This window comes from Echinococcus granulosus (assembly GCF_000524195.1).
Source record: "Echinococcus granulosus chromosome Unknown EG_S00076, whole genome shotgun sequence".
Lineage (NCBI taxonomy): Eukaryota > Metazoa > Platyhelminthes > Cestoda > Cyclophyllidea > Taeniidae > Echinococcus > Echinococcus granulosus.
In genome coordinates, this window is record NW_020170456.1 from 247,567 (window position 1) to 266,110 (window position 18,544).

Here is an 18,544-nt window from a genome sequence, read left to right on the forward strand (position 1 = left end):
CAAATTGGAGTTTGCTTGGCGTTCCGCTGTAATAGGCTTCTTTTTTCTTTTGCATTTCTGGAGACGGGAAAGATGAGGATCGTGGGCCATGCTCGGTCGATCCTCCCCTTTCAATAGCAAAGAAAAAAACCGGAGCGTCTCACAAGCGAAATCTGCAGTCACTGCAGTGGAACTGACAGTGCAGCAACCTTTGTTAAAATGGACCCCTTTTCCTGTTCTTCCATCGATTTTGGCGGTACATGTAGGGCACAAATTTTACCCTTTCTTTCCTTCCCATCTAAAAGTTTCAAGCTGACAAACTAATGATGTAGGAGAAGTGATCTTTTCTTATTTAAAAGTGTTTCTTTCTAAACCACAAGTAAAATTGAGCGCATCCTTAAGGAAATGAAAATTAACCTGGCGTGTCATTTAAAAAACCTAAAATCTCGATTTCTTCTCTTTTATGCTACTTTTGTAACAAACCACACCAGGAGCAGGGACCGAGTGAGTGCAGACACTTTTAGTTAATTTGAAAAAAAGTGGCAACTGCCTTTGGGCAAAAAAAGGGGGAGGAGGAGGAGCGACTCCTTTGAAATTGTTGAGCTTGAACCCAAGAACAAGAGTGCGTGTGGAGGGTGACTGGTAAAACGGTAAGTGAAGTGAAATGTCTTTTAGGAGACCCTAAACACAGAAAAATGTGGTCACCTTCGTGGTGATACAGTTTGCTCTGCATAAAAAGGAAAATTAAACAAAATTTAAAAAATTTGTCTGTTTTTACTAAATAATTTTTAAAAATTATACGATACAAGATTTAGGAAGTGGTTGTGCTGGAGAAAAAGGAGCGCCGCCCGAAAAGCGATGCTACCAACACGTAATGCAATCGCTGTCTTTAGAATTTTTTTTTCTCTTCTTGTGAAATAAATGAAAAAAGAAGCTATTTTAGCCTTTAAAAGGGAAGAGGAAAAAGGATACAGTTGCCGAAGATCATGAGGAGGACGAAGTAGATGGAGTAGATGAAGGCGCCTTTGGCGAGGCCGCCCTGCGAGCGGATGCCGTTGTACATGATGGTGTTCCAGTCCTCGCCTGTAAGAATCTAAAAACATATTTTCCACTTTCTTCCATTCTATTCCCATTCTTTCATCAAAAAAGAACTGACTTAAAGTCTAGCAATTGATAAATGCTTATTTTTTAGAAAAAATCATGAAAATTTTTAAGGCCAATTATTTTTCCAACTTCCCTTTTTTATCGTCTTAAAATTGTTAGTTCATGAGATAATAAATCTTTTTGGGTAAGGTTCTGTCGACTCAGCTTCTGTGTTTTGGCGCAATTTTTACTACAAAAAAAAAAAATAATTCTGTTACCTGAAAAACGGTGAGGAGAGCCTTTGCGAAGGTGTCAAAGTGTTGACTCGGCTGTCCATCCTCAAACGCAAAGCTAAATTATTTAAAAAGGTTAGTGGTCAAAAACACGTAAAAGGTGGCATAAAAGGCGAACCAGCAAAAAAAACTAATTTAAATAAATTCCTTTTTTTGCCCTTTATTCCCACAAATATTTTAAATTTTTGTCTCTCTTTTCAGCTTAAAAGATGTTAAGCTTTCCTGGCCGGCGAGTAACGATGACATTATTTCGCAAGAAATTTTGTTGTAGAAAAGGCAAAAAAAAATTCCCCAATTAATCGGCTAAATTTCGACTCAAATATATTCTGGGTTTATTTAACAAAAAATGGGCTTTAAATTCGTCATTTTTCGGGCCATGGGGTATAAGGCGAATTTTGCCTTTCCAGATCAACAAACTTAAGTTGTCTTATAGTCCCATAAAAGCAGTCATTTGGAGAAAATAAGCCTAATTTTTTGCCCCTGGAAAGGCAAACGGCAAGTACTCGTCTTCCGAGTCGTGTTAATGTAGGTCCTTGAAACAAAGAGTCACCTTATGTTGTGATCTACGTGGTTAAATTGCCACGTGTTTTACAGGCTATAAACACACTAGTGATAATTTTCGCCTATTGTTATAAAATCTGCGTACTATTTCTGGGCGAAACTCCGCTTTTTGGACAGTAAATTTTTTGCAGGCATTTGCATCCTAAGCGCTACTTACATAGGTTATAAGTAGTACGCATAGTTCTCGCAGTCTCCGTTAAGCAAAAACGCTATTAAGAGATGCAAAAAACTTACATTTACTAGCATCATTTTCACTGTCTTTTTTTAAATTTTTAACTGGTATGGCCTATTTTACAGCACACTAAGATTAAGTAGGGCGTGTGAACACTTTCTTGGTCCCAGGAGGGCGAAACAAAAGGCGCCAATGAAACGGGTAAAGAGGAAGGGAGCACGTACCCTCCACCAAACAACTGCATTCCAAGTAGAGCAAATATCAGCATGAAGAGGAAGAGGAGGAACAGGAGGCTGACGATGCTGCGCATGGAGTTCAGCAGCGATAGCATGAGATTCCTCAGCGAGGCCCAGTACCTGAGGCAGGAGGAGAAAGATGTACTTCACCTGGCCAGAGGGCGTCGCAACGCCTCGGATAATACAAGATTTTTACAAGCAGTCGCCTTCAATTTAAAAAGATCCCTTAAACACTAAGGAACTTTTTTTAGATAGAAACGGGTAAGAAGGAGCAGTCAATTTACGTTTGTAGGCCTTTTCAGGTCTAGTTGGCAGTTGGAGGCAAAAGCAAAAAAATACATACAGATAACGTGACCAAAATAAAATATCTACGGGAAAATCAGCTGCGTTTGGAGAGAATACGACTATTAAAAAATGTACTTTATTTTCCCTGTAAGGTAGTCTACAATAAAAATGGCAAAATATTTCAAAAAATAAGTGAATAACGTCACTTTTTCATTTAAAAAGGTAACAAGACAGATTCGTAAGTTTACCGGGTGCATTTGAAAATTCGTAATAGACGAATACTTCGTAGAGCTGAAAATCCGAAGGAGTCCGTTGGAAAGAACATCTGCCAGACGACTTCAAAGAAGCTCGCCAGTACGACCTTGTGTGGAGAAGAAGAGGAGGGGGAGGAGGAGGAGGAGGAGGAGAAAAAATGGCTAGTGGACTTTTTGAATTTCTCTGTCATGGGTCAGGTGCATCCTCTCCTCCACCAGCGTCTATATCCAGCCAGACTTTGTCTGGGAACAATAAACCTTACGATGTCCGCCGAGTTGCCTCAAGACGCCACATGGTTAGCAGAAGTAAGGAAATGGTTCTGATTATGCACTGGTAGTCTTTAAGTAGTCCATTTCCCTGCCCTCCTACCTATTTTCCACAACTTTTGGTGCAATTCTTTGAGGGAAGGAGAAAACTCTCAAACCACCCTCCTTTTTCTTCCTATCCGCTGTCGAATTCTTACCGATTCCCCCGTCTTTCTTACTACTGGTAAATAATTTCTACATATCTGTGGGAGAAAGTATGTACTAGCCCTAGAACCAAAACCTAATGAACTTCCTGGAGGTAATAAATGTTTATTGGTAAGTGATTTATTATTCATAATCCCGGTTGATCCAACGACCCTTGGGCAGTCGTATCGGCATGGCGGCGTGCCTAATTACATGCTTATGTATTATTCCAGAGGATAGAAAAAGCAGACGCTTCCAAGACTTAGAGAAGCAGTTTGGGGAAGTGGCTTACCACGCAGTCAAAGATGTTGAAAGATGACTGGAAGTAGAGGAATGGACCGAGGGCGAATATCTTGAGGAGCATCTCGGTGAGGAATAAGCCCAGGAATACAAACTCTGCAAGGTCTGGTGGTAGAAACATTCGGTTTTTCAGCCACAATGTTAGAAAGGAATAAATTAGTGCACACAAGGCAAAAACCGATTAACCAAGTACAAAGGGAGCGGCGGTTGTCACAGCCTAATCCACCGCAACGGATCAGATGGGATATCGCCAACTCCTAAGTAAATCGGTAAATAAAAACCACATTTTTTCCGAATTAGAAACCATTTACATCACCGTGGATGTATCCTGCCCTACCAATCGGACGGCGGCAGGGTGTGGATGAAAATCTGAGCGTCACATATATGTGACGTCAAAGGGAGAGGGGAACGAGACCTACGCAGGAAGTCGCTAAGCCAGGCGGGCTGGCCGTAGTGTTCAATTGCGACGCAAATGGCGTTGAGAAACACCACCACCAGCACGACGAGATAGAAGGCTTGCGATTTTATCGACAGGCGACATCTGCACCTTTTTTGGGGAGAAAAAGAGCAAAAAAAAGGAATACCAGAACATTTAATACGCATCTGTAGAAAATTATAAATATTATTTAACATCCGAATTTTTGGTTTTGAATTTTGAAGCGAAATAATAGTTTAGATTTCCATTTTGGCCTTCCATAAATATTAAATGTAAAAGGCCCCTGCTTCCTTATTTAAATGTAACGAATTTTTTTCTACTTTCCGTGCACAAAATACAATTTTTTGGATAAAATGTGCTAGTTTAACACATCTAATCCGTCTTTTTGATTGGTTCATGACTTCCAGCTAATCGGGTTCAAGATAATTTAGTACACTCATTAAAGCGCGTGTATTTTCGCGCCGAAAAAGGCGAAAGCAAATCGGAGTGCAGAAATCCCGCCTACCTGATGCGTTTTAACAGACGACAACAGGTTCCCGACCTCATTGCCGCAAAACGCCGCTTATCACCCAAATCTAAATGGGACAAGTTTAAAACGGAAGCGAAAAAAGTGTGCTGCATTTCCCGGTAGATTAATTAATGATAAAAATTTATTTTTTAATCTCAAAATTGGCTGCAAATTTTATTGAGGGTAGAGTTGGGAGGATTGCCTTTTCCCCTGAACTCTAAACAAGTAAATGGCGTAAAAGGAACAAAGAAGGGAGGAAAGAGGAGAAATGAATAAGAATTTTCCTTACCCAAACCTTCGTAATCTTGTTCAGGGAAGGACCTTCCATTCTTGCTTTCCTTTTTGGCTCGCCGCCTAGCTGAAAGCAAGGTGAACACCCAAAAAAGCTTATCCTTAAGTAGAAAACATTTGATTTCATTAGAGGAAATTACACTCCTCCAAAAGTGAAGCATATTTAAAAGGGAGAAAATTGGCTTATTTTTGAGTTCCTATGTCCAATGGGGGCAAATTATGTCGCGCAGGAAACGGCGGCGTCAAACCAGCAGCACATCTTGCCATTACTGCCTCCGGGGCAGCCAGGACCTCCCTCAAGAATTACGCTTCTAGGGAAAGCAAATCTTTTCCTCTCCAGAGACCAGGCCCCTTTTCTAATTCAAAAATGCCTGTTCTGCTTCGCATGTCATCACCCGTTGAATGGCATAAATAGGCACTGATTATACATGGATTATAGAAGATAGGAGTAAACGTGAGACAGTGTTGTCCGCTTTGCCTTCCTCTCTCCCATCTACACGTATGGTGATGGATTTTCCCAGGCGGAAATCTAGCGCTCTCCCTCCACTGACCGCCAAGTGCCAAAAAATCGGCGACAATAATTTGTAGCATAAAGGACGAAGCTGGAAGGGGTTAAAGTCCCACCCCGCCCCTCTCCTTCTTTTGCGGTCTCGTGGATGTTTCTCAAGGGGACCAATCCTGCCGCAGAGGGGGGGGGGGGGGAATCATATTATGGCGACATAAACTCCCTCATTTAACTTTGCCCTACAATACGCCGCCTTTTTCCTCACACTGTAACTATCTGAAATGGCGCATTCATAAAACGACAAAAAATTGCATTCTTTGACGTTTAGTGTCACTCGTTATCATTGTATAGCATGGTTGACAAGCCTTTGCTTAGCAACTTTCACTTAACTCCCTCTTTCATGTCCACGTAAGCAAAGCCCCAGTGTTAACCAATGACCTTGACGCCTCGCCTCAAATTACACCCATGAAGTACTTTTATGTCAAGAGGGAGAATGGCCGAGACGGCACTAAACAACAGTCGCCAGTCCTTTCCATGCATTACGCAACCGTCTGACTAGTGACTTTCGTTTTGTCAGGCTCTACATATCACAAACCACCACTGTTGCAAGCCACTTCAGGAGAAGATTAGAGAGAAAATATCGGAACCCCTTTTCATGGTGCCTTTGACCACGATAGAAATAGAAAATTGACAGGTGACAAAGTTTTTTCCGAACCCTTCCCCGAATTCCATCGTCATTGAGGAGGCTAGGTGGGGAGATGTGAGGCCACTGCTTACCTTGCAGAATTCGTAACTTTTCCGCCATCGTAGTCTGTTCTTCCGCCAAGATAACTTCCTCTACAAAACGAGAGTTGTAAGACTGTTTTACTCCACCAAATAAACGTACACTTGCAGCCAAATAAGTTAACCCCTGTTTAAAAAAAAACAACTGTCAATTTTATTCATTTCTCACTCCGAGTTAGTTAAGCAGGCAAAAATATCAACATGATTTGCCAGTTTCTCTTGTTTATTTATTTTGGCAGTAAGCGGTTAATTTTTTTCTACTTTCCGGACCACCCTACCTGCTTTGTGGATCCACTCTATGTAGCCGTCCAACTCGCGTTCGGTTTGTTGCTGTCGCCGCAGCTTAAGAAAGGCTCGTCGTTTCTCCACCCTCTCTCTCTCCTTGGCAAATTCTCTATAAGATACAAAGAAATTCTGAAGAAAAAAATGGTGAATCAATAGTGTTACACTTTGTTTAAACAGGCTGTCTTTGTTTAAATTACACGGACAAATATCCAGGGGAGTTTTGAATCCAAAAGATGGGGGGTGGCTATTCATTCGTCTTTTCTTTTGAAAATGAACTTCGGCAGTTTTTTTTTAAAGACGTTCGATTCAAGTGAATTATTTCTCGCTTTGGTTTGTTAATTTAAAATAACACCTTTTTTGTCTTTGCTCTCGGTTTCCAATGGATTAGTTCATCAGGCACCGGTTATTACGTGTGGATATCAACGCCTCATCCCTTGCGTACCGTCAGCAGGTGAAAAAGAAAGGAAAGAGTTGGGATTAATAAAAACTCGGTGTCTAAATGAATCTGGGAGAAATATTTGCCAAAAAGTTCATCAAAGCCGCCCTGATATTTCTCAATCACGCTCTTTGAGGTAATCTTCGCAATCTTGCCAAAAAGCACCTTCCAGTCGCCTAAACTGCCTCCTTAAAGAAATCTCAACTTGTTATCACCCGTCTTGGAAGAGATAGGGGGGTTCAGAATTCCCAAATAAAGTGAGGCTTTACGGTGAGTGTCATCAAAAGCGTCCTTTGATCCCCAAAGGTAAGTCTAATCCTTAGTAAGCCCTGGTGTGCTAAAACAAGCATCTCTTTGGGGCACAGCTTACTAGTTTGCTCACTAAACATCTCCCAGTCTTTTATTGTGCCTTCAAAATGGATCTCTGCCTCACCGTACCATCCATGGATCCTTCTCACAGACAAAAAAACTTTTTTTCAATGATGGTAAGCCACTTCTCCTGTCCCTTTTTACCTGATGAACAATTATGGAGCGGTTCATGATGGTCGAAGAAGATGAAAGGTGTGGGGGGAAAGGGATTGTGAGGGTAGGACAGAGAGGGCGCCGTGGAAAACGCTCCTCCGAACTCGTAGGTAGGTCAGTTTCCCATTAAGCTAGCAAGCTTCATTCCTTACAATTTTCTTTTATTAATTATTCTTAACAAGAACAAAAAATAAAATAAGTTAAAGTTTTGTCAAGTTTTTTGTTACTTTTTACCACTTTTATGAAAAAAGTCTCAGTTTAGAAGTGTCGATGTTAATTTGTCCACTGAAAAGGGAAGACCACCTTTCCCACCATTTCTACCAGTGATTTAACAGTTACATCCCTAAATGTCAGCTAGTCTTTTCTGTTGGCTGCCTCCTTTTCTTTTTTAACAATAAATTGGGAAGGATTGAAAATTTTTAGGAATTTGGCTCTTTTTTGGTTCGACTTAGGAAGAAAAATTTATGCAGTGTCCTTCTTTTTTAAAGAGTACTGGAAATATGTCAAAATTTTTAGAAGCCTTAAGAAGTAAAACAACCGTTTCTCCTCAGGCAGGCCGAAAAAGTTAAAGATAAGCTTTCGTAAATCCTCAGTTTGATACTTCCCCCTCCAAATGTAGCATTGGGAAATCTGACCACCAAGGCTGGAGGCTTCTTCATTCCCTACCACAGCTATGAATGAATGCCTTCCTCTCCAACCCTCCTCCCTTTCCAATGTCATACAAGTCGTCAAAATTGTCATAGGCTGCAACCAGAATATCACCAACTGGGTGGCAGCGTTTCTACTAAAAAGGAAAGGAGTGAGAGGTTGACGAGAACAATTAGGCCCCTCCACTTGAAAGCCGTTTTGGGGCATAACCGAGAACCAAGTGGATTAACTGATTTTGCCACCTGCTTTATCCCCTTCTTAGAAAAAGAGAAGGATTTTCAGCTGGAGGAGGCCTCCTCTCAAGGTGGGTGGAGAGCGTTCACTGGGTGGGAAGGTTGAGGAGATACCGAGGTGACAGAAAATGCGCCTTCTGAGTCAAGTTTCACTTGTACCGTATGAATAGGTCACTAAACATCTTTTCTAAATATTTTTACCTCATATACCCACCTTTTTCAAAAATATATGCGGCTGATTTAAAAGGTAAAGGGTCTACTTTTTTGGGTAAAAATAGGCAAATTGCATGGACGTTCAAGATAAAGTTCCCTTCATTCGACCATACAACATTTCTACTCAAAGGGATTCTCTTCTGTTCGGCTAATTGTTTCTTTCCTTTTTTGTCTGTTTAAACTTTGACTTAGGTAATCTCTTTTCCGTGGCACCGGCAAATGACTAGTCCACCCTGCTGGAGGGAACTTTTCGCCCCACCTCCTCTCACCAGCTCTGCCTCTCCGCTGCCCCTTTTCCACGTAAGTGGGAGTCAAGCCCAGGTTTCCCTTTACGGTGTTACAATTTGTGGGGGAATCACCTCACCCCCTAAATTCAATTCTACCTCTAATGTGTTTGAGGTGTTGAAAAATAAACAAAAGGATACCTTGAACTTTCTTTAGGGAGGGAGGAGAAAAAGGATGAAGGAAAGGATACTTTTTCAAGCAAAAGAAGCCTCCGGAGAACTGCTTACCCACTCAGCACACCGAGGACGAGATTGAGCATGAAGAATGATCCGACCACAATGAGGGTGAGGAAGTAGTAGAAGTTGAAGCGATTTCCGAAGGCAAAGTCCGTCTGTAAGAGTTTGGAAGAGGAGAATGCGGAGCAGCGCAGGGATGGAGATGGGAAAATAAATAAGTCCCTCATAAAATCTCAGATTCCGCGATTGCGTCCGTAATTGTCAGGTGCCCACTGATGCACGACTACGTAATCTGCTTCCCCTCTCACCTTAAGTCAAGTCCTGGCGTCTATCCTCATGCCTTAAGGTCATGGCCGCAGTCGACTAGACGTCTGGAGTAGAATTGGGACAAGTCCACTAGAGGCAAATTCGTCTCTCAAATAAGCAAATGGGAAAAGCATTCGAGTGCAGAGCATCTTTGGGTTGGGGTAACTTTAGCCTTTAACAGAACACATTTTTCTTGCCCAAACTGACAGTTTTTTTTTTGCTAGACCACAAAAGTCACAATATTTTCTGACAAGGGGGCATACATTTTGCCACCTCGCGCATGAAAAATTGCTGCTTCTGTTACCATCCTTTTCTTTCTCTCTTTGAAGATCGTTAAGAGGATTAAAATAAGCCACCTTTTCTCCTCACAAATAAATAGAATTATACATTTTTAAATGCTTTTTTGTCCCAAAGCCTTTGTGTCCCCTCATGGTCCCATTCTGACCTTTTTTGAGGCATCGCACCACCTCAGTCGGAGAGTGTCTAGCCTGTGCCATAACACCCGCACTGGATGACGTTCCCACAAGTCACGAGCTTATGAGATTTCGCGCAGGTGCCTCCGTTTCCCTTCATGTACTTTCCCGCCCTCTTACTACTTCCTTACATTGTACAGTCCTCCCCGAGGCGATGGAGCACGGAGTTGTGGGAACGGGGAGGCGGGTTGGCTTCTTTCCCTTTAAAAAGTGAAATGTGCCCCCTTTTTTCTATCACAGGATGCTACGAATTACTTGTACGTTTTTAAAAGAGGAGAGAAATGAATTAAGAAGAATAATCCAACGTTGTTTTACTTATGCATAATTTATGCCAATTAATTTGATCCCCACTCCAACAGTGCCTTGGGGATTATGGCCTGTCAGTTAAGTAGCTTCCTGTTTGGCCCATTTGATAGCATCAAGCGAGGCTTGTCGAAGCCTGTAGGCGGTGTAAATGGCGAAGAGGAGAGGGGCTTTTCCGCTAAGATAAATGAATATCTGCCACGATTAGGGGGTGGGGGAAGGGAGAAGAGGGCGAGGAAGACTCAGACTCCAAATTATCCGATCTTCCCAATTTAAAAGGAAGGTGGAAACATTTACCGACGACATGATATCCGTCCAGCCTTCCATGGTGATGCATTGAAAGACGGTGAGCATGGAGTAGCCGATGTTGTCGAAGCTGGTGATGCCATAATTGGGACCCTCCCAGTAGCCTTTGCAGACATAGCCGGCGGGACAGACAAAGGCACCGGGTGGAACACCTTTTCCATGGGTGTGTGAGTCATTGGTGATCACACAGGGCACTAAGCGGGCAACAGTGGGGATGGAATTGGGCAATTCTTGAGGATTCCCTGGAAAGGAAGTAAAACGAGTCACAGGGTTTTTTTAATCTAGTCCTTTGATGACTAAGCGATTGAACTAAATTGTGGAGATTTCCATATTATTCCAACAGAGTTTTTATGCGTGGTCCTTCCTCTCTGTTCTCCAAATAATCCTTACTATTCGGCTTCAGTGGCAATTAATGGTAGCACTGGCCATTAATTCAACATCTAGTTGTGTGGAGGCGACAACCAGGTGTAAGAGATCATCAACTTCTTACATTTTCCTCAGTCTCGGCTTATGGACAAATGGCGAGAGAGCTGCAAGTCGAGTTGTGAACTCACGTTCATCGAAACAGGTTAGATGGAATCCGCCACCGTAGAACTCCAACCCCACGATCGCTAGAACGACTATTCCAAAGAGGACCAGAAGACCTATTTGCAGGAGGGGCGCCATTGCCTTGATGAGGGACTTGAGGACAACTTGAAGGCCTAAAAAATATTTTTAACTTGTCAAATTGCCGATCTAATATTGTTTTTCTGCTTAAATAGGAAATTTTGGGGCAAAGTTTGATAGAAGAGAACGATCATTTTGGGAGGGCGTACGTCTCACAAATAGATCTTCAGAAGGATCCATGGAGTAGATCTAAGAACAAAAAGTAGTGTTTTTCCTTCTAAAAAGGTGCTAAAATTTTAAAAGTTTGCCTTTTTGGAGAAGCATTTTTCGTGAAGTCAAACCCGAAAATAAGAGACGCCCGGTAGGAGCAAATCACACCCAACAATTAGACCTGACCATATTTCTGGTAATATATCGAGGTGTTTTTCTCTATTTTTCCGGGTTTTTTATCAAATGAGGTTTTTTTTCCATATCTTACCAACTACGAAGTTTTTCAAAAAAGGTGACCCTTTTAGGCTAAAAAATCAAGTTAATATTAGACTACGGAAAAAATTTGCACCACCTTTTGTAATTTGCCTGTTAATTAGACTTTTCTAGCCTTTTTTTTCTCTAGAAGGAGACAAGAAAAAGTGTACCGCTTTTTGGTACTCTATGGGTGACAGGTGATTGTTTAGTACTGCTGACAAAAGGACTGTTCGCCAGCACTTGGAGTTGTATCACGAGGGGCTACAGTCATCGTGGGGACGAGGTGAGGTGACATCCATCACCCCGCCGCCCATCCAAAGGTCTTTCGTGGAAAAATTTCTGCGACGGTCGGGGAGTCACACAAATCCTTCTGTGTAGGGAGTGTCCACATTGACAACAGGTCAAGTCATGTCAAATGAAGGACATATGGGGGTGAAATAGGTGAAACACCGCTTGCGAGAGCCTAGAGGGGCAAAAACGCAGTACCCACTCAATTATCAATTGGAGTACGTGACGCTTGTGATTGAAGGGTGGGAATGGGGTAGGAAAGGTGGGGTTGGCGGCTGGAAAGGGGGCACTACAGCCTTACTGGGTATTCCGGAAACCAGTTTGAGCGGTCGTAAAACGCGAACGGCTCTGAGTGTTCGTAGGTCAATTCCTGTTCCTGTTTGAGCAAACACTGTGATGTAGCTATTTTGAAGCAGAGGAAAAAGTACGAGAAAATGGCGAAAAAGCAAGCAAAAAAGACTTTTCTATCTACTCAATAGATAAATCTGTGAAAACTAGTCGGTAAAAAGGTGGATATCTTTAGCCTGATTTTAAAATTGCTAGCGGCATCTAGTTCTTTATTTATTTTCTTCTATCCGGTCCACTGGCCAGTGAGGCCTACCCGGTGATGACGACGGTGAAATCGAGGAGGTTCCAGACATTGCGCAGATAGGCCCCGGGTTGTAATACAAATCCAAGAGCTACTATCTTCAGAATTGCCTCAAATGTAAAAATTCCTAGGAAATAATTTTCAAGGAATTCCTAAAATACAAAAAGAGGGAAAGGTAAATAAGCCTTATATATTTCTGATAACTGATTTATTCCTCCCTTTCCGTCATTTTAAAAGAGGCCAGTGGGGATTCTCTTAGCGGAGGGTCGGCCACCACACCCCAGATGGTTTATCTTTCAAAAGGGGCCAAAAAGTGTCCGGAAATCTTTTACCAAATTAAATAGACCTACGAATGTATTTTATCTCTGGTCGAGAAGTTATTATATTGCTCTCCTCTCTATTGGGACAGTGTAACAAACGGCTCAACTGCTGATGAGGATTTAAGCCTGCCACACAATTATCTCCCAACAGATTGAGGACGTCCCACACCTACTTTATTCCTTTCAGGCCAAATAATCTGTTTTTAAGACGGCCCTGATGTCCACGTTCGTTACAAAGTGGCAAAAAAGGAAAATTTAAGCTGTGGATTATGGGGAAAATCAGCGCGTCACTTGCGCGTGACGCTCTTGTCAAACACCAAAACTTTGCTTTACCGTAAAGAGCGAGATAATTTGTTTGGTTTTTGCAAATATTTTGCAAAACCTGTTTGTTAATTTGAGAACAACTGGGATGAGTTAAGAAAACTGGTGCGTCACATATACATGTCGGTAAATGCAATCGAGTTAAAAACTCGACTTTATTTGAAAAAAAGCAAACTATTTTTAACTTTGTTTTCAAATTTTACAAAAAAATCTTGTTAAATTCAAAAAAAACAACAGTGATTTGGGAAATGCGGGGCATCACGCATATGTGTCTCCCACACTAAACGTGTGGCAAATGTTATTTTGCCGCAAAAAAAGGAAAAATTATTTTTCGTTGTTTTTTGCTATTCATTGAGTGTGGAACCGTGTTGAGGTTGAAAACCGGAGGGTCGCATATACGTGTTGCTAATTCTTGACGTTATCAAGTGGCATCGTCTCCCCTCGGCTTGTTCTTGAGGAGGCATGACGTGGCTTGGATCCAGGATGATGTACTTTCACTCCGCAGGATGACCTCTTAGTCTTCGAACCATTCGGGAAACCCTTCAGTATGCTGCTTATAAGTTTTGTAAGATGGATATTCTTTCATTATTAGGGTGATGGGAAGACTCGTGACGCTATATTTATCAGCAAAAGTGCTTCTGACTCCAAAATTAGCAGCTTTTTGTGATAAAGCATGGCGAATTTCATCACTAGGCTATCGAAATGTCAAAAACTTGTTAAACGAGGTTTAACACATCGATATTTAAAAAAAAAGGAGTAGAGGGGAATGAAGTGGGATTAGGCGGGTTACGGCGGCAAAGGCACAGCCCTTTGAACAGGCTACAATTCTCATCCATTTCACTGTGCCGGCGGCAAACCGCAAATCTGTCGGTGCCTATTTAGGTGTCTCCATCCGCCTGCCCGCGATGTATCCCCATTGCCAAGCCCATGTTATAAAAAGTGGAGTGACAAATTAATTTCCTCCTTTTTATCCTTCCTGCTCAGCATATTTTAGGGGCATTTTACAAATCAGGTGGGGTGGGGCCTGAGGTGGTGCGGTGGCGGGAGGGGGTGGGTCAAAAAAGGCACCACCGATGCTTTGCTGGTGCACAGTCGAGTGGGCAATAAACATTCATATTTATCAGTTGAGAGTACGCCGAGAGGAGGGAAGGCAGTGCCAGCGTATTGTTTAAATTTGCATGAAGGCAACTAGGCTTGATTTTAATTACCAGCCAATGGGAGGACAGAGACGAGGTGCGATTTCCGCCAGGCGTTATCACTCTCTAAATTTGGTTGATGCAGATAACTTTGCAATTTACTCGGTAACACGACTTCTTTACGGCTTTATTTGAGACTACAAAATTGCAAAAACGGAAAATCTCGTTTTAATTTTAAAAAATGGGAAAACCAAACATAATAGATAAACGAACAAGAGGTCAGTTGCTAAGAGGGTGGCTTAGTCTTTTTTACAATCTATAAGCCCACAATTATCGAATGTCTCGTAATCATGGTTTTTAAAGAAAAAAAGGGATTTTTCTCTTATTTTTCCTTCTTTATCTCCATTATGAGATTAGAGAAAAAGGAAAGGCGGAACCAGACATGGAAGGAGCTCCTCACCATTCTTGTGGAGATGGGTCGGCGATCATTGTTGGGTAGGTGGACCTCCATGGCAAGACACACACAGTTCGCGGTGATGGTGCACAACACTAAATACTCGAATGGTGTACAAGCAGAGAGGAAAATATCATGTCAAGGAAAAGATAATAAGAGGAATACTATTTTATCCCTTAATTTTCCTTCCAGATATTCCCTTCTACTCCCCATCGCCCAATTATCGACACGCGTAGAGGCATAGATTTGCCTTCTTCATATACTTCTCATGTATAGCACTGAAAAGAAAGGAAAATTTCCCTTTATCTGGGTGCTTTAAAGTGTCGCCTTATTGACTACGCGTCTAGATAGTAGGGGAATGAGATTGCCCCTTTGCGTCCCCTCTCCTCGGTGCGTTATAACCTACACTTGTTGTAGGGGTTCCTACGAACAGGCCTATAATTAGGAAGGACTCTTAACTACCGTCTAATTTTATCACTCGTCCCACTTTTATAAGTCGCAGGCGATAAAATGTTTGCCGTAAAAGAGCCATTTTGCGTTTAAAAAGGTCTTCTTTTTGAGCTTAACGAGTAAGGAGATGGGAAAAATAAAAATTTTTTCAAAATAACTTGCTTTTTTTCAAGACTACTGACTACTCCATAAATTTGGCCTGTTTTCCCTCTTCCCTTCACATTTATACACTAGGGGTAATATACTACTGATTAGGACAGCAGTAGCGCTCTCTCAAAGAAGCTCACTAATTAGGGGATGTTGTGTTTATCTTGTGCGACAGGAGCAGTTCAAATGGAAGCCGAAGGGCAATCACTTAGCCCGGGAGGCCCTCGTCAAGCCAAGTGATCAAGCATTATTAATAGCCATAAATGAACGTTCTCGCCACTTTGGGCCACGTTCCCCTTCTTTCCGGTCTGTCTATTTCCCCCGAAAAAGACCAAATAGGGGCAAGAAATCCGCAATTTTGACTTCACTATCAAATCTAACATAGCCATTTCTGCGTTTTTATAGCTCACGATTTAACAGATGAAATGTGCTTAATTTGGGAGCAGATTAAATGATATTTTAATGTGATTTTGACCCAGAAAACAACAAAACAACCCTCAAAATGGACCCCTACGTGGACATATTTTAGGGCCGAGAGAGAAAGCGTGGAGCATAAGTTGTGCCTGGCAGGTGGAGAGGTACGGAAGTAACTCTTCACGAAAGTTGGCAGCGGAAGTGGACCTCTCCACGGTCCACCTACTTCACTATAGGCAGGACTGCCAAAAAAGATACAAAGTGCTTTTTTCCCACACAAGAGAGGGTGGGAGAAACCACTCCAGCTGCATGGGATATCCCACAGTCCTCATGCTTAAACGGCTTGAAGTGGCTTCAGCCACAAAAATATTACTTCGTGCTATGAGAGAGCAGCAAAAACTGCGCCTCAGAACATGTCAAAAAGCCTCGCAGCACAGGAGATGGATGTTGCTGGTTAGTTTTTTCAACTTTAAAGCAAGCAAATTCGCTGTTTTTGTTGGGCGACTTTTGGCGGAGGCGGGGTGGGAAGGACGACCAAAAGCGGGAATCTCATCTCCCCAGTTCGATGCAAAGATACTGACTTGAAATTCTTAAATTTACAAATATCAATAAAAAACAGTTAAAAACTCTTTTTTATTCGAAACTTTTCCTAATTAGTAAGATTTTAAGGAAACAAATCGGAATAAATCTTTTAAATGGATGATTAGTCGGGTTCTTTGTTTTAAATACTTGACTTCTGCTAAGAATTAACATTTTTGCACTTTTAAAACAAGAAAGGAAAAGCCTTTTTTTATTTCAAAGGTCTCAAAGATGAGCAAAATCCATTTTATGTTGCCATATATATGGGTGGCTTGAATGAGCCTCCTACATTTCCGTTGTAGAGACAATAAGTGGTGATTGACATTGACAAGTAATGAAGCTGTCATTTGGATCTCTGACAACTTTACCGTCTATTTTAGAAAGTTATTTTACATTTCGTGTCTGTTAACCGCCTGGGTGGATGGATGTCCTTGATTCTGCAAGGTGGCGATTGCCACCGATCTCATCCCCATTCTCCCCCATTTCCTATTCACAAATACATGATATCGTCGGCCAGCCAGTGTTCTAGAATCCGGGCTCCGAAATCGGAGGTGGAAGAGAGGAACAACGAGTTTTCCCACATTTTTACTATTATCATAAAAACTCTTACATCTATTTGTCGCCCTTTCCTGACAAAAGTTCGGACATTCGGCGCCAAAATGGGAGACGTCCAGTTCTAACAACTAGTCGTTGAATAAATTACATCTGAGAGCGAACTTCTTTTCACCCTTTTTCTCAATTCCAGACGCATCAATTAACTCGGCAAACTAGGCGTCCTGTATCACCAAGGCAGTGGCAGATACAAGGGGGGAACCAAAAAGGGGAAGATAAAGGGGCATGTTTTTAGCCCCTCTCAGACTGACAGATGAAGTGTTTGTCCAAGGGCTGGTCTGCCCTGTACGCTCGCCTTCGTAAGACGAGGATGGTGCCCAATATTTTGAGCAAAAAGGAAATTTTTTCCCAGTTTTGAGGCAATTTGGAGGTTATTTCTTGCGCGAAATAAGCAACCTGGCCTGCTTTTGTTTGGGGGGCTGATAAAAAAAGACGATGTTTTTTGCTATTTCTTCTTGGAAAAACGATCACGCTTTTATTACTTCCATCAAAAAAGCTCAGTTAACATTTTAAATCTTTATTGTTTTTGAACAAAAAGCTATCTATGAAAAAAACTTCTTTTTAAAAAAGCGCTCAATATTGCGTGACGTTTTTTATGAAAGGGAATAAGTAAAAAATCTGTCTCATGATTTTAGGCTGGGCTCTACTTTAATTAGCACTTTTTAAATCTGTAAACAAAATTTCCCTTTTTGCTTACAATTTCCTTTTTAGATAAAAAATTTAAGCATGGGAGGTAGTTGTTTAAACCTTCCTGTCAGGAATAAATATGTTTTAAAGTACGTTTTGGAGTCAAGCATGCTACTTAAATTACTAGTGAGTAGACCACCAGTTTATGAAATTGAATTTTTGGAAATTGTACGGTCACTTGCCTTGAGTCAGGCAAATGTGCTAATTGGGCAAAGAGGGACTTAAACTCTTTTACTTTATCACTTTGATTTCACCAAAATTTGATGAGCAGAATAAAGAAGCAACAATCCGCAATTTTTTTTTCCAAATCAAAAAGTAGTGCTTTAACATTTTACCGCAAATTTTAAAAATGCAATTATTCTAGCCGCAGTTGCCTTGATCGTTTGTATTGGTGCAAGAAGACGACTTTTATGCTACCAGAGGAGCTACTTGATGGTTGCAAAAGTCGCCAGCAAATGTCTGTTACTTAAACCTAAAAACCGTTTTAACCTTTTGAGAAAAAAGTTACCAGAACTACATAGCTGCAGAGATAGGTGAAAAAATGACTCTAAAATAACTCTTATACCTGGATGGAGGCCAAGTATTTGTAGTTCTTAAATAAACCGCTCGGGTAAATGGTAACTGTTGGAACTAAGCGGTTGGTGCTCATCTCCTCCCCACTTACAATCACAAGTCCCTAAAGTGTTTCTTGCACAGATTTTTACCGACGTCTTGCTAGAAATTTCGTAAAAATTGCAAAAAGGATTTAAAATTATCACGTTTTAAAAATGGGTCAAACTCGCGGTCATTGTAAAAGGATATCCCCAATCGATGAGTGTTTTAGCCGCCTTTCGAAGTAGATTACTCTCGGAGAAGATAAACAAGGATCGTCCACCACCGTTACCGCTATCGCCGCTTCCTATGCCAACCCCACCGTCGCCACTGCCAGTACTACCGTCGCCGACACCGCCACCGTCAACACTGTCTGACTTGACATTGTTGCGGTGGAAGGTACCATCGCTTGAGGCCCCGTTTTCCCTCGCGGTTGCAGAAAAGAAAGCAAATTTTCGTTTTGCGGTCTCTGGAGGCGCCTCACACACTGTGCTATGGTGGCCAATCTGGTGAAATCGTTGGATGGTCTTGAGAGCCACTTCTGTGACTCTTTCAGATTCCAT

At 41.7% G+C, this 18,544-nt stretch overlaps 1 protein-coding gene across 1 annotated transcript in view; it reads right to left on the reverse strand. All coding sequences in view use genetic code 11, as the record gives it.

Annotated features, from left to right (window-relative positions):
* Window positions 1-18,544, reverse strand: part of EGR_07405 (Voltage-dependent L-type calcium channel subunit alpha-1D) — a gene marked incomplete at both ends in the record, with an annotated part of 29,201 nt that extends 10,657 nt beyond the window's left edge. The window contains 18 exons of the mRNA XM_024496654.1: window positions 952-1,072; window positions 1,341-1,413; window positions 2,313-2,444; window positions 2,858-2,970; window positions 3,606-3,718; window positions 4,033-4,160; window positions 4,555-4,624; window positions 4,847-4,915; window positions 6,131-6,190; window positions 6,415-6,530; window positions 7,918-8,160; window positions 8,986-9,089; window positions 10,314-10,564; window positions 10,877-11,023; window positions 11,983-12,083; window positions 12,283-12,422; window positions 14,508-14,596; window positions 18,169-18,544. Coding sequence (XP_024348941.1) covers window positions 952-1,072; window positions 1,341-1,413; window positions 2,313-2,444; window positions 2,858-2,970; window positions 3,606-3,718; window positions 4,033-4,160; window positions 4,555-4,624; window positions 4,847-4,915; window positions 6,131-6,190; window positions 6,415-6,530; window positions 7,918-8,160; window positions 8,986-9,089; window positions 10,314-10,564; window positions 10,877-11,023; window positions 11,983-12,083; window positions 12,283-12,422; window positions 14,508-14,596; window positions 18,169-18,544 — 2,446 coding nt within the window. The remainder of the gene's footprint in view (window positions 1-951; window positions 1,073-1,340; window positions 1,414-2,312; window positions 2,445-2,857; window positions 2,971-3,605; window positions 3,719-4,032; window positions 4,161-4,554; window positions 4,625-4,846; window positions 4,916-6,130; window positions 6,191-6,414; window positions 6,531-7,917; window positions 8,161-8,985; window positions 9,090-10,313; window positions 10,565-10,876; window positions 11,024-11,982; window positions 12,084-12,282; window positions 12,423-14,507; window positions 14,597-18,168) is intronic.